This window comes from Amblyomma maculatum, chromosome 1, assembly GCF_055883805.1.
Source record: "Amblyomma maculatum isolate TAMU_Amacu chromosome 1, ASM5588380v1, whole genome shotgun sequence".
NCBI classification, from domain to species: domain Eukaryota; kingdom Metazoa; phylum Arthropoda; class Arachnida; order Ixodida; family Ixodidae; genus Amblyomma; species Amblyomma maculatum.
In genome coordinates, this window is record NC_139344.1 from 473,019,317 (window position 1) to 473,033,058 (window position 13,742).

General features: G+C 45.1%; 1 protein-coding gene across 4 annotated transcripts in view; it reads right to left on the reverse strand.

Moving 5' to 3' along the window:
• Positions 1–13,742, reverse strand: part of Cdk8 (cyclin-dependent kinase 8) — a 136,361-nt gene that overhangs the window by 92,799 nt on the left and 29,820 nt on the right. For all 4 annotated transcript variants that reach the window (XM_084605677.1, XM_084605685.1, XM_084605670.1 and 1 more), the window contains 2 exons: positions 9,992–10,102; positions 2,669–2,809 (listed from right to left, as the gene is read on the reverse strand). In XM_084605677.1, coding sequence (XP_084461803.1) covers positions 2,669–2,809; positions 9,992–10,102 — 252 coding nt within the window. The remainder of the gene's footprint in view (positions 1–2,668; positions 2,810–9,991; positions 10,103–13,742) is intronic.

Below are 13,742 nucleotides of genomic sequence, written 5' to 3' on the forward strand. Positions count from 1 at the left end.
ACGTAAAAGACAGGCCCTGACCTTGCTCTTTGAACATTCGTGACACATCTTGCGCCAAACTATGGAAACCATCCTTATCCAAGAAAATAAGGTAATCATCAACATAGCGAAACACTACTATACCGAAGGCATCCAAACCTGGCTTCAATGCGGTGTCAACTTTAGACAGAAAAATGTCGCTGAGCACAGGAGCAACCTGCGACCTAATGCATACCCCTGACTTCTGGATGTACATACTGCCTTGCCAACCGACGAAAGTGGAACTAAGGTAAAAGGATAACAGCTCCAAGAAACTAGCAACCGATATACCGCACGCATTAATAAAAGCCAGTTCATCATTATCTACAGTGATGCAGTCTTGCACACACCTTAGAAGTCCGTCCTGTGGCAAAGAATAATATAAGTCCTCCACATCAATGCTCATTGCAGAGCACCTACCCAGATTTCTGTCCATTAAAAATTCTAGCACCTTAGAAGAACTCGGAATCAAAAATGGGTCCTTAACTTTTAACATCTTTAGATGCTTCTTCAAAAATCCCGAAATCTCGTACTGCCATGTTCGAGGTTCCAAAACAATGGTCCTGAAAGGAACGTCCGTCTTGTGCGTCTTCGCCGAGAAGAAAATATCCAAGTTGACATCTGTAGCTGCCTTCACCCTCGAACTTAAAGTCTTCAGGTTGTGATTATCTAAACAAGCGATAGCTTGCTTCCTGTAAGACGATGGCTTCGCTTTCACTTTTTTAAAATTCTTGGCAATCGCAGCAGAGGCTTTTTCAGAGAAACAGCTGTCAGGTAAAACGACAAAGAAGCCTTCCTTATCAGATACCATCAGACGCAATCGGTTGTCAACCAGGTAGTCACATACTGGTTTCAGACTGTACCGTGGCTTCTGCTTACAATTCCGTGCCGCTATTACGTCCGTGGCTTCGCTCAAAAACCGACTCTTCTCATCTTCCGAAACATGACGAGCAATATTTCGAGACACCGCCAGAAGATCAACTGGACTTACATCGGGTTGCAGACAAAACTTTGGCCCACGCTCCAAGATCCTGAAGATCACCATATACAGTTTCTGGATTTGGACCTGTGCTTTGAAGACAATCACGTGTGTTGGAGCTACAGCCCCAGGTCAGGGAAGCCTCTGCTTAGCTTTGAATCGGACCACTCGAGGTTGGTAAAGGATAGGTTGGCCGTCGCATGCATCAAGTCCGCATTACGTAAATCTTGTCATCACCGTGTTGAAGATGCATTTTCACAACAAATTTCGAAGTTGTTGGCGGCAGGCTTTCCAACTGTCCATCTCGCTCGTCTGTCAGAACGTGTTTTAACATGTTCGAGGAAGAGCAAAACGGGGCAGGTTGATGTTGGTGTGGCGACGCGGCAAAAGAAGGTGGCTGCTATACCTTACTTCCATGGTGTTTCGCATCGACTCTAGAAACTGGCGGCAAGGTATGACGTTGACATTGTATTTACAGCGAGAAACAAGATAGGAGGCTTGTGTGCCAGAGTTAGAAAGGAGCTCGACAATGTAGCTCGTGATAGTTTTCGTTGTGCAGTGTCACATAAGAAAAAGTTCACCACCTGCAGAAAGAATGTGGTTTATCGCATTCTGCTCAATTGTGGCCGGTGCTACTACGGGCAGACAGGCAGATGTCTAAATGTGTGCCTGACGGAGCACTCTAATTCTCTGGGAGGGAAGGCGAGTTCTAATCTGGCGCTACATGTGCAATCCCGAGAGTGTAAGTCGGAGCATGACCCGTCCCTTTGTGCGCCTGATTTCAATAATACGGGTGTAGTTTAAAGCAATGGTAATCAATGATAATCAACTCTGTAGAGAGTTGGTTGAAGCATATTACATTGCTAAAGCCGAAGACAAGTGTGTGGCTAAGGCGTCGGTAGGCCTTCATTGTAAGGAATTTGATCAATTAGAAAAGTTGTTAGTTAGGCCTTGACTTTGAATGGCTTTGAATTTTCTTCTTCATCTTCTTCCCAATTTCCTGCCATTCCACCGGTTGGGTTGTGCGCGTGCTTTTCGGAAGGAGTCTTCGTTTGTTTTCTTCTGTTCAATAATCATTCAGTTGCTAGTCCAGCCTTGTCCTGTCCTCTTCTTTCCTGTGTCTCGTCCTTTGGCTGGTTAAATATGAACCCTTACCAACTTGCCCAGTCGTCAACCTTGTTGAATTGTACATTATGACCCTAAATCAATAGAACAAGGTCAAATTGCAGAGCAAACCCAAGTCTCTTTCATCAATGTTTGCATGATACATCTTTTTGTTTAGCAGTGGTACCTGGTACCTGTACATTTCCAAGCTCATGCGAGACAACACCATTACTAAACGCTACACACTCTCGCCACAGTTGCAGACCTATCATTTCTTCTTTGCAGCTGAGAATGACTTGGGAAGCAATCCCAAATAGCAGTACTTGTTAAGCACCAAAATTACATAGCAATATAGAAGCTGCACCCAGCAGACAACCAAGCAGCAAACCCTCCTCAAGCCAGAGTGTCACAAAGGCTGAAAACCCTAAATGTAGACCTGAACTGCTCTCTGTAGACTTTTTTCCCATTGAACAAGACTAAATTATTTTTTCTTTTACAACTAACATTTTCTGTGGTAAAAATCCCGCCGTAACAATCGTGGCACAAGAAAAGTATGCAGCAGCGTACCAAATCCCTGTGCAGGACCCAGTTTGAGTGCAGGTAGTGGATTCCATCCAAAATTTGGTAGAGTAAAGACTTGACCATGCCACGGGGCACAAGCACCTGCTTCTTGTTGGCCTTGGCCGTCCGGTGGAACTTGATGATGTGCTGCAGAGTCAGGGAACAATGCAAGAATACTTGATCAGTTCTAGCTCCATAGAAGTGTGTGCATAAAAAGGCTTGCTAATTTGAATGCAAGTCCCATGGCCAAAGAAACGCCCTACAACATGGCGGCAGTTCTGAAGCTGTGCGCCTCTAAAATGAAGATAGATAAAATGGGCAAAGCAATAATTATGCTCTGGACTTTGTTAGATAACTTTTGACTAAGACCACCAGCTCAATTATGATTACATTTTTGAAATCAGGAGAGGAAACTACATATGTGTGTAAAGTTTCACAAGATTCTAGCCATAACTAAGAAAGTTAGTTTTAAGACCCTCGTCCCCCCTTAATAAAATGTTTTTTTTTTTTTTTTTTTTCAGAAAAAAAAAAAAAAAAGAAAATTTGCCTCGCACTCCTAGGTAGTGTGTGTGTGGTGATGTCCTTTTGTGGGAAGTCACTGCCGCAGTCACACGCACTTTACTATACCCAATTTTAGCGAAAAATGTCTTTACTATAATGAGAGAAAAATCAGTCGTCATGCTCGTCAGCCGTCAGGTAATGCTCATGCAGCGAACGAATGCATGCAGTGTGTGAAGCAATGACATTGAGTTTGCACGGTTAACAACTGTAGCATAGACCACAAGATTGCATTGGGAAAAAGCGAGCAAAACGAGAGCCTCTGTAAATGCACCGACCCCATTCACTTTTTCCCCACGGGTGATGTCAGAGCGAGCAGCGGTGGATGGTGCTCAAGTTCTCTTTTCCGCCCAAATGGGCGCTCTCTGTGAGCTACTGCAATGACAACGAGCATTCCCTTATTGCCTCAAATGGCAATGATGAACAGAGAGCCAAGCTAGTCCATCCAAATGACTCTGCTTCATTTAGCTTTCATGACCGTGCAAGACAAGTTGTTTGCAATTATTATGTCCACTCGTGTCTGTGCTATGCCAAAAAACGAGTCTTCGGCCAAAAAAATGATCTCCACAGTATTACTGGTGCTAAATTTGGGCCCAAAATTCAAAACATTGGACACCAAGGAGTCCGAAATATCAGCTGCAAAAATGTGCACGTTCTTATGGGATGCCTATAGTTTCTACATGAGGTCCGAAATACAGTCGAACACGGTTATATCAAACCCGGATATATCGAATTTTGGTTATATCGAACTAACAGAATATTCCCTCGAAAATCCCATGTAAAAGTACAGGAAAGCCGCATCATATATCGAACTCAATTTCACCGGTCGTTCGATATATCAAACTCCACACCACGCACTGGAAAGTGTGCCTTCCCCAAAGACGATCGCATCACCCTTGGCCGTTTGCCACTTGACGTTTTCAAGCCACGCACAGAATGAGAGGGGACATCTCGGTGACGGCTGGTCTGGGCAGCGCCACGCCCATTCCCCAAAGGTGCGCGCATCTGCAGTTATCATTTCCCGCGCGCCAACACATGATGTTTGCAAGCCATGTGCGTGGATGTGCCCATTTTTTTGCCGAGCTTTCTCTCTCCTTCAGCACGCGCTATGCATGCGCCAAGCCAGCTCAGCCCATTTTCAGACAGACATCGGACGCTTTCTTCAGCATGTGTCGCAAACCCTCTGCGCGTGGCGGCTGACCGTGGCTACGGTGCCTGCAGATGTTAAGAAGTGATAGCTCTCTCTGTTATTTTGTTTTTTTTTGCGAGAGTCATCCTTTCTTATCATTGTGCTGTACGCACGGCGTAGCATAAGATATGGCAGCTGAGGACGTTAAGAAGCGGCAGGTTTTTATTTAAATTTGTTTTGGCAGGAGTCGTTTTTTATTTTTTATTTTTTTTTTCATCGTTTATCCTTGCATGTATGAATCAACGAAAGCATGCGGTCAGCTGCTGCGATCATGACACCTGCCCCAAGCGCGGCGTGATAAATCAAACCAGGCTTGTGCAATCAAGCTATCAAGGGCACTCTGCCAAGTTCGCTCCCCGCCACCGCAGGAGCTATCAAAAGAAATGCACCCTGACGTTATCGCTGCGCAGCATCTTGACACGCTGCTAATGAGCTACTGATGCGCGCCATCGACATGCAAGCGAAAATGCCCGCGATTTCTGCCGCAGCGGCGACACAGAAACCTTGTTTTGAGCTGCCGCGGTGACTCGAGCGGCGAAAGGGACGCGGTTCCAACAAGTTTGAAAATTTTTGCTCTGTCGCTTGCATGTGAGCGAGCTGGCCTTAACGCATTTATTTTTTTTTTTCAAATTCTCGGGTGCAAAAGTGGAGGGTGGGTTCATTATGGGTTGATTACGCGACAAATACGGCATCACTTTTTCGCATCGGAAGTGCTGTCACAAGCCGATTTCTGTATATTGAATTATCGATATATTGAACTATTTCGCGATCCCCTTCGAGTTCGATATATCCGGGTTCGACTGTATTGCGCGTCCAAATTTCCAAAAAATCGGTCGGCTACTGTATAGCATTCCTCAAACCTGAAAACTGCTACCTCAAAACCAACATGCATGCAATGGTAAGCATGATTAAACATGGATGACCTTGTCTTCGGTAATATGCCAGCTACTTAGTTTTGCTTTTTCTTTCATGAGCTTTGCAGCATTTTCATCAGCCCACAGTGACGCCAGCTAACCAATTAAAGCTACAGACGACTATCACTGGTACTAGATGTTTTCTACACTATCATCTGTGTGGTTCTTCCAATGCTCCGAACATGCTCAGAATAAACCATTCCGGCATAGTCCACTAAATATATTTTCATTTTTGTAATTTTCTAGTAACCACCCCAAGTTTCCTATTGATTCATAAACAGAAAGCAGTTTCTTAAAGACACTGCAAGAAAAATAGAATGATTTTCTGTAGCACTACGCTTTCCTCATGTACAATCGTTTTCTGAAATCTCCGATACTGGTTATGAAATCAGGAAGAAATGCAGCAGAGTGTTAAATTAGCTAGAGAGAGGTAGAGGTTATGAAGGAAATTTTTCAAGAAAAGTTTGTTACAATACAGCTGTCCCTTATTGAGAGATCAGTGTTGTTTCGTAGCATAACCAAGCAGCTTGTGTTACAAACAAAATGCTTGCTCCATAGTTCTGAATGACATCTAGGGAGCCAATCTAAACTGATGTTGCATGCAAGCTTCATTTACAATGTTGGCCTGCACAAACCAACGTTTTCCACAAACGGCTCCATGGAACTGTCAAAGTGAGTTTGTGGTGAAACATTACATGTGCATGCATTCCGACAGCCACTATAATAGGGCAGTTCACAGAGCGGAACAAAAGAATAATTTTCGAAGCAGTGGGGATTTGTTGCCTAGCAGAGCGATGGAAAGTAGCGATATTGGGCTTTCTGGTCCATGAAAAATGTTTATTACTTTCGTTCTGAGCAACAAAACGAATAAACATTGAAAGTTTGCGTTCATTATTTATTGTCACGTCCTTGTACTTTGGTGTCAGTTTTGTGTTAAGTTCAATGCGGTACAGTTACACCTCGATGTAACAAACTTCAGTGTAACGAAACTTTCGATGTAAGAAAGTATTTCAGTTTCTGTAACTTTACCCCAAAGAACACCATGTATTTGCAGTTTTTGTATAACGAAGTAACAATGTAACAAAATTTTGTTGCTGGCTCATGGTGCATCGGAAGAATTGAATAAAGGAATACTGCGAATTTTAATAGTTGAGAAGTGCATGCACACCAATGTGCGCCCCTAAGAACTGCTGCAGCGCGGCTGTACACGATCAGCAGTTGCAACGATGGTGATAAGGCACCATTTGCCACACCGTCTGGAGTAGCATGGGCCACACTTGCAAATGCCGTGTCGAATAAGTATTCTAGAGGATGCTAGCATCAACTCCTCGCTCACGCAGTCACGCTGGTTTTCTTGGTGCATATGTAGTCTAGGCCTAGACACCGAAGCGTGTACGTTGTGTTTTTTGACAGTGTTGCGCTGCTTTACTGTATTCGTCGATGTGCCTTGCGCTGTGTTTCTGCTACCGAATTGCACCTCATTGATTCAGCCGCTGGATCAGGGCATAATATGCAGCGTAATGTGCACATATCGCTGGTGCCTCATTACAAAGCTTCTGCTTGGCCTGCAGCTCGAATGCTCTACTAAAGTGGACTTGTTTCAGGCACTTTAAATATTGTCTGCGGCCTGGAAAGCCACCCAAAAAGAGATTTTCGAAAACTGCTTTCGCAAAGCGAGTCTCAAAGCAGTGGAAGCGTGTTGTCCTGAGGCAGACTTAGATTTCCCTATGCTGGAAGGGGCTCTTGATCAGAGTTGGCAGCATCTTTGCAGCAATAATGCCATTCCTGAAGGAGTTCACCTGGAGGATTATTGCAGGATTATCTTTTTGCTGACTCCTGTGCCCTCACAACGGAGGAGGTGACGGTGGAAACTATTGTGAACGAAGTGGTGGGGAGCCCTCAAAACGACAGCGAAGGTGAAATCAATGCGCAGGACGAGCACGACATTCCAACTGCTCGCGAAGTGGTCGAAGCAATCAATATACTCAGGCAGTTCGCTAGCGCAGAAAAAGACCAAGAGGCCATCCAGTCCCTGTGGGCATACGGACGACATGTAATGCCTTTACTGATGGCAAAAAAAGCGCAAAAAAAAAAAGACGATTATTTTTATCGGGAATAAAGCGTTTTACTGTGCATGTATCGTACCCGCAACACATTTTGGCAGTTTTGTTGCATGCTGGGGGACGATTTTCAATCTAATGAAATTTCAATGTAACGAAGTAAAGTACCAATTTTTCCGACTTTGTTACGTCGAGGTTTAACTAGAGTATATTATTATGAAAAGTCAAATAGCCACTTTTGCTGCATTGCTTAGTCTTAGCGAGCACAGCAGCTTCAGCGCCAGGATCACATTGTAGCCATATCAGCGCACACGGGGGCATGCTCACCATGCAGCAAATGCGCTCCATGCTGTGAGCAGCACCCCCATTGGCGCCAGAGTTACATTCAGTCATTGCTTATATCCCCACAAGCTTTCCACCACCAACTATTCCGGCGGCATGCTCTCCTCGTAGCATGATATGTAGGGTCCAACTAGTCCCTCCCAAGAAAAAAGCTCAAGAATGATGATGTCAACCACCCATTTAATGAGCAAGGTACAGAATAAGGACATCTTACACATTTCATTTCTAGAAAGATGTAGCCACCCCGTCCTTTGCTCCAGCACCCGAATGTTAAAGCCAATACAGTGAAACCTTGTTTTAAGGAACAGTTAAAAAATCGGAAAATAGTTTGCTCTATCCATAATTCGTAATATAAAATTTCGTAAAAAATACACGCAAGAGCAGCGAAATTCAATCAGAGAATGCACAGCAACTCGGAGGGTGCCTACTTGGGTCACGTCCATTTATTTACGCGCAAAGAACTGTGTTATAGCGGCCTGCTTTTTTGTGTTGATCGCGTTCCGTATCACGCCCTATTCCACAGTTTGCAAACACTCAACAAGGGCAAACCCACTGATCTCAATAGCACTGCAGTGGCGGCGCAGTAAATCCAATGCAGCAAGCGCTTCTTGTGAAATCGGAATGTTCTCATCGTCTGCAGGGTCAGCCTGAGCTTCGTCTGCGGGATGTTCAGAAACTCCCACAGTGATTTCGGCATCCGTCAGTACAGCTGTGGTCGCCGCGATGTCGTCGCCGCCTACAAAGTCCTCTCAATCATCGTTGCGGGCATGTCACCAGCAAAGCGCGAAAAATCGTTCCAGGCTCATCGAGCTCGCGGAGCTCTGCTTCGTCGGGATCGTCCCCATCGTCACTTGATGCACGGGCCTCTGCTGGAACAAAACCTGCGTGCCGAAAGTAGTTGGCATCGTTTCGCCTTTCACGCTGTCCGATGCCACTTCAATGTTCCCAGCAAGTCAATCAAGTCCTGCTTCATGAAGCTTCACGAGAAGAGTGTCAATCAGTCTCCTCTTGTAAACTGCCTTGAAGGGCCCTGATTTTATCTTGAGCTTGATCTTTAACGTCAGTGATGCTCTCTTTTTCACGTTCACCGCCATCACAGCACTACGCACACCCGTGCACCACACTCGACACGACGACCGATGCAGCCTCCGTCGAACGCTACGACGGCCACGCTGCGACGCCGCTGCTAACACTAAAAAAGCGAAAGAAGCAAAAACCAAAAAGGCAAAAGTAACCTTCGATCGCGCCGCTGCCGCTGAAGTGGCGCTGTCAGCGATTGTGAGATGCGAACAATTTCTTATGGCCTCCGAGATCACCTCCGCGCGCACCAACAGGCGTGCGGGGGTAATCTCGGAGGCCATGGATTTCTTTGGCTGTCAACTCCCAATGCCGTCGTGGCATCTGTGGCGCTGTAAGCGCCTGCGAGGTAGTCCTGAACGTTTGCTGCGCCGCACAACACACATGTAGTGCCATGAAGCCTGCCTCCTGCTACTAAAGTGAGGCAGTGCTTGGCGTCGCGAAGTTCGTAATATCCGTTTTGTGCCGAACCGCGTTCGCTATGGGAAGTTAAAAATACATGTGTTTGACAAAACAATTTCGGAAGAGTTCGATATATTCAATAATTCGTAATATGCGTGTTCGTTATATAGAGGTTTGACTGTACGCCAGCACGGAGGTTAGAATATATTTGAATTTTTAGATCACACAATCAATAAATGTCACTGCCAAACTGAGAGCAGTCAGAGATCCCATGAGACACCTCTTTTGGCCGATGCTATCATTGCAGGGAGATGTAGCCACCCACGTCCTTTGCTCCAGCACCCAAATGTTAAAGCCAATATGCCAGCACGGAGGTTAGAATATATTTGAATTTTTAGATCATACAATCAATCAATGTCACTGCCAAACTCAGTGCAGTCAGAGATCCCATGAGACACTCCTCTTGGCCAATGCTATCATTGCATGTGTTTTTGGTCCAATGGGTAAAAACCTCCAGGGTGCCGAGCAAGCTCTAATCGGGAAAAGAAAGGCTACAATGCTTACGGAGGCCTCTCTCTTTGGGAGAGAAAAGCCCTCATCCCAGCCAAAACCAGTTGAGAAGCAAAAGTGGGCAATTTTTTCCCATTGGGCCCCACTTGATTGATGTCACACTGTTTACGCCGGGGGGAGGTCTGTCGCATAAATGACAGCAAGTGGCATGCATTGAGCCTTCTGTAGGAATGGGAGTCGACGGCTCCCGACGTTACTAGCCACTGAATGTACTTACCCACAGGTCGTGCTCAGCAAAGTCAAAGAGGAGGTAGACCTTGCGGTCATTGTGCGACAGGAATACCCGCTGAAGGCTGATAACATTGGTGTGTTTCAGCTCCCGTAGAAGCTGCACAGAGTGGGCAACAATGAGGGCAGCACTTTTCTGGCAAATATGTGCACACTGTAATCGCCTACAGTGTGCAAATGCTGATGATGCACAAAGAATAAAACTCCCCTGCTGTCAAAAGCAAACACAGTCCCTCAAAAACTGAACAAGCTCATTAAAATCTACCCTTTGTTTAAACAAATATGCAGCATCAGTCAACTGTGTTTTGTGGCAAAAGGTATGTTGGCCAAACAGGCTCAATGATCGGCTATGCCAGCACAACAATAAGGTTAGAAATTCTTCCAGAAATAAACTAGTCATTTAAGCGCTAACCGCATGAGGCGACAATTCGCGGCGACATGCCGCGCGACGGGCTGAGGGCCGCCAAAGCATTGCCGCTCGTCGCCGTCGCTCGGTTTCTGGGTTTTTAGAAAATTTCGCGTGTCACCCGGAAGCAGCTCGCGAGGCAGCCAATCGCAGAGGGCTTTAGGGTGCTCAACTTCCGTTCTGGCTTTCTTTTTATTGCGTGTGAAGTTAGTTTTCCTAGTCCGGTTTGGGCGAAGAACCTGGTGCCTTCCCGCGCTCACTTCGTCTGATCCGTGTATATATATGAGTGCATCGAGATAATTCAGTAAACGCTTGGAAGGGTAATAAAAGAAAGAAAAAGGTTAGCGTGGCTTGATATTGTTAATTTCCGAAAGGAGCAGGAGAAAGTCACTGCTTGCAATGCAAGTCGGCATCGCAGTGTATAGTAACGCACCGCTGCCCTGTGACCCTTTAAAATACGATGCGTTACAAGAAATTTCATCAGTGTTTTATCGTACTTCATGCTGTTTAGTGTTGAAAATGGGATATAGCGTGATTGCATTCCCTTTGACCGAATGACGAGGCGGCGGTAACGGAGCAACGCTGAAAACGCGCTTCTGTCGCTGAGCGCCGTCGCTCCGTGCGGTATGCACCAGCGACAACGACAGGCGTTGGCGGCGGCGTCGCGCGACGGATCGCTAGGGGTTGTCGCCTCATGCGGTTACCGCTTTATTGCAGCTCCAGTGCTAAATCAGTGCCACATCGCGAGACGATATCAACTGAGCCGGAAGATAATAGAAGCACAGAGAATTACCTCTTTTGAAAGTGCACATGTCAGCTCAGTTTCTATTTCATCAAAAAAAAAAATGCATTCCCGAGTATGTCAACACAATCTTGCACATGCATGATCACTGGTTCTGTCCTTGGCAGCTACTGCGCACATCCGGTGATTTGTCATTGAGGTGGGAGTGTTGTGGATATGCATAATGCACTTGCGGTTTCACAAAATAAACTACCTAGTTAGAAGTAGAATTTGTCCCTGTCTGTTCTTTTCGTTCGTGGTCATTTAGGCCTTTAAAAAATGTCAAGATAGATTTATTACAGCACAATCTCATTACTTTGAACCTTGTTAGGAAATTTTGTTAATTCTAACTAGGAGTGCAGCCCTGGCTGCCAATACGCTTGTTAATTTGGATGTGGACAGACTTACTCCAATTTATTCGGACAAGGAATCACATTGAGGCATGCAGCCAGAGATCACCAAAATAGGCTGCATCGAACAGTGGTGCACCTAAGGTGTGTGTGCTATAGCAGGTGCGACGATGGAACAAAATCCCCCATTGCCGAAGTATAGCCCAGCGCTGTTTCAGACACTGCTTTGCATGTCATTAATCTTTCAGTATTATTTTGGGACGGCACATAACGCTCTCTTACATACACATGCTTTTAACTTGGCATAGAAATATATTTATTATTATAGAAGATCTCAAGCTACCGAGTGAGCAACAGAGACGTTTAGAATACCACCGTTTCCGCTTAGTAAAAAACTGAGTTTCCCCTAAGTGGAAAGTTCTTGCATGGCCTTTGAATACCGACTTCCATTAAAATACTTAAGCAGCAGAGCGTTGCACTGATGTGGATTTACTCATGCTGACACTTGCAACTGGATCACTCCATGCCGACTGGTCCAGGCTGTGTGCTGAACTATCTTCTATGGTGGTAATAACTTTATTAAAACAAGAATGCTACAACACACAGCCTATGCAGTGAAACATCCTACTGTGCTGCAATGGGAAGAGCACTGCATATTCTTGACAATACATGCAAAGCAGAGTACTCGACAAAAACCACAAAACGTCACGGTTGTCTCTCAGTTTTCATTCAAAACGTGTAAACAAAAATATTCCAAGCTTGCAGCAACATATAAATGAGGACGACATGAGGACTGAACCGCAACAAAAAGCCCAAATATGTTAGCCGGAAAATAAAATTAACCAGTGTTTATACTGCACTTCCCTACCTGCACTGCACTGCCCAAGACCTACTGATTTTGCTGCTGAGAGCACAAATGAAGCAACCATGCAATGCAGTAAGGATCAATCAGTGTTTCCTTTACAAGAATCAGACTACTTCATCACAGCTTAGCCTGACAGCACCCACAGTATAGCCCAGTAGTGAAGCATGTCACACGATGTAAGCATATAAGCACTACAATAAAGCACCTCTCTTCCCATCTCTTTTTCTAATTGCAAGTAAAACCTCCACCAACCCTTCCATCACAATTGTCGAGGAAAGTACTCCTTCAATGACTAGTTACATACACAGTTACATCTACATACACCGGCTAAAGTTCATAGCATTTGAAAATTACCCACGCAAAAGAAAACAAATAAAATAAAGAACAGTCTTCTGAAGAATGACTGCCAGTGGAACGCAGTGTCATCACCATGACCATGTGTAATGTCAGTGTGGGATTTCCCCAAAAGCTGTCACTCATCATCACTCAGCAAAACAATAGTATTCTGTTAGATGCAATGTGTTATATATGCAGAAATCAGCATATCTGCCCATGTGAATCGCATCACCAGATCGCCACCATGTATGCAACCTTCAATCAGACGACTCACATAATCAGCTGGCCAATCAGAATCATGTCAAAGAAACTAAAATTCCACAGACAAGCCAACCTGGGGACCATGACTGGCTTCCATCTCAACGTATTCATTTCTCATGCCTCTCAAGCTAGACAGAAAAAAGCAGCACCTCGAATGAACACCAACACTTTCTTGGACCAATGGTGGCTCAAGCATATATAAAGACTATACCGCATTGGCACAAAACAGTCATGTTCGATATGAGCAGGCTGCAACGGGTTTCAATAATTTGAAATGGCATCAACCACCAGCTGGGATAACCCCTCCAGAATTGGCAGTGTACAGCACTGCCCAATCCAAGAGCAGTGGGTCTGGAGCAGTTTGGTAAAACTTTGCCACTTTTATCAGTATGGTGAAGCTTTTCTGGTTCGGTACAGTCTGGTGCGAAGGTGGCACCACTGAATTACTAATCCAGAGCACCCGCATTTCAAGGGGAGTGCTCATTTTAATCCTCTGCAAATTTATGTTTATCGACATTAGTACAACTCTCTTACAGCGAAATCTGATTTTTAATACAGCCTCACTGAGCAAAGTTTCCATTATTAGTTTCCCTGGTTTCCACTTAGCAGGTTCACTTTGGCCCGGGGTGGGTCACATCATGCATTCATGCTGTGCAGCCAGGAATACTGGGTCATGCGATGAACACTCAGACCAATTTTATTGCGAGCTCAAGAAGGATGGTCTCATAATAAAATCTTCCC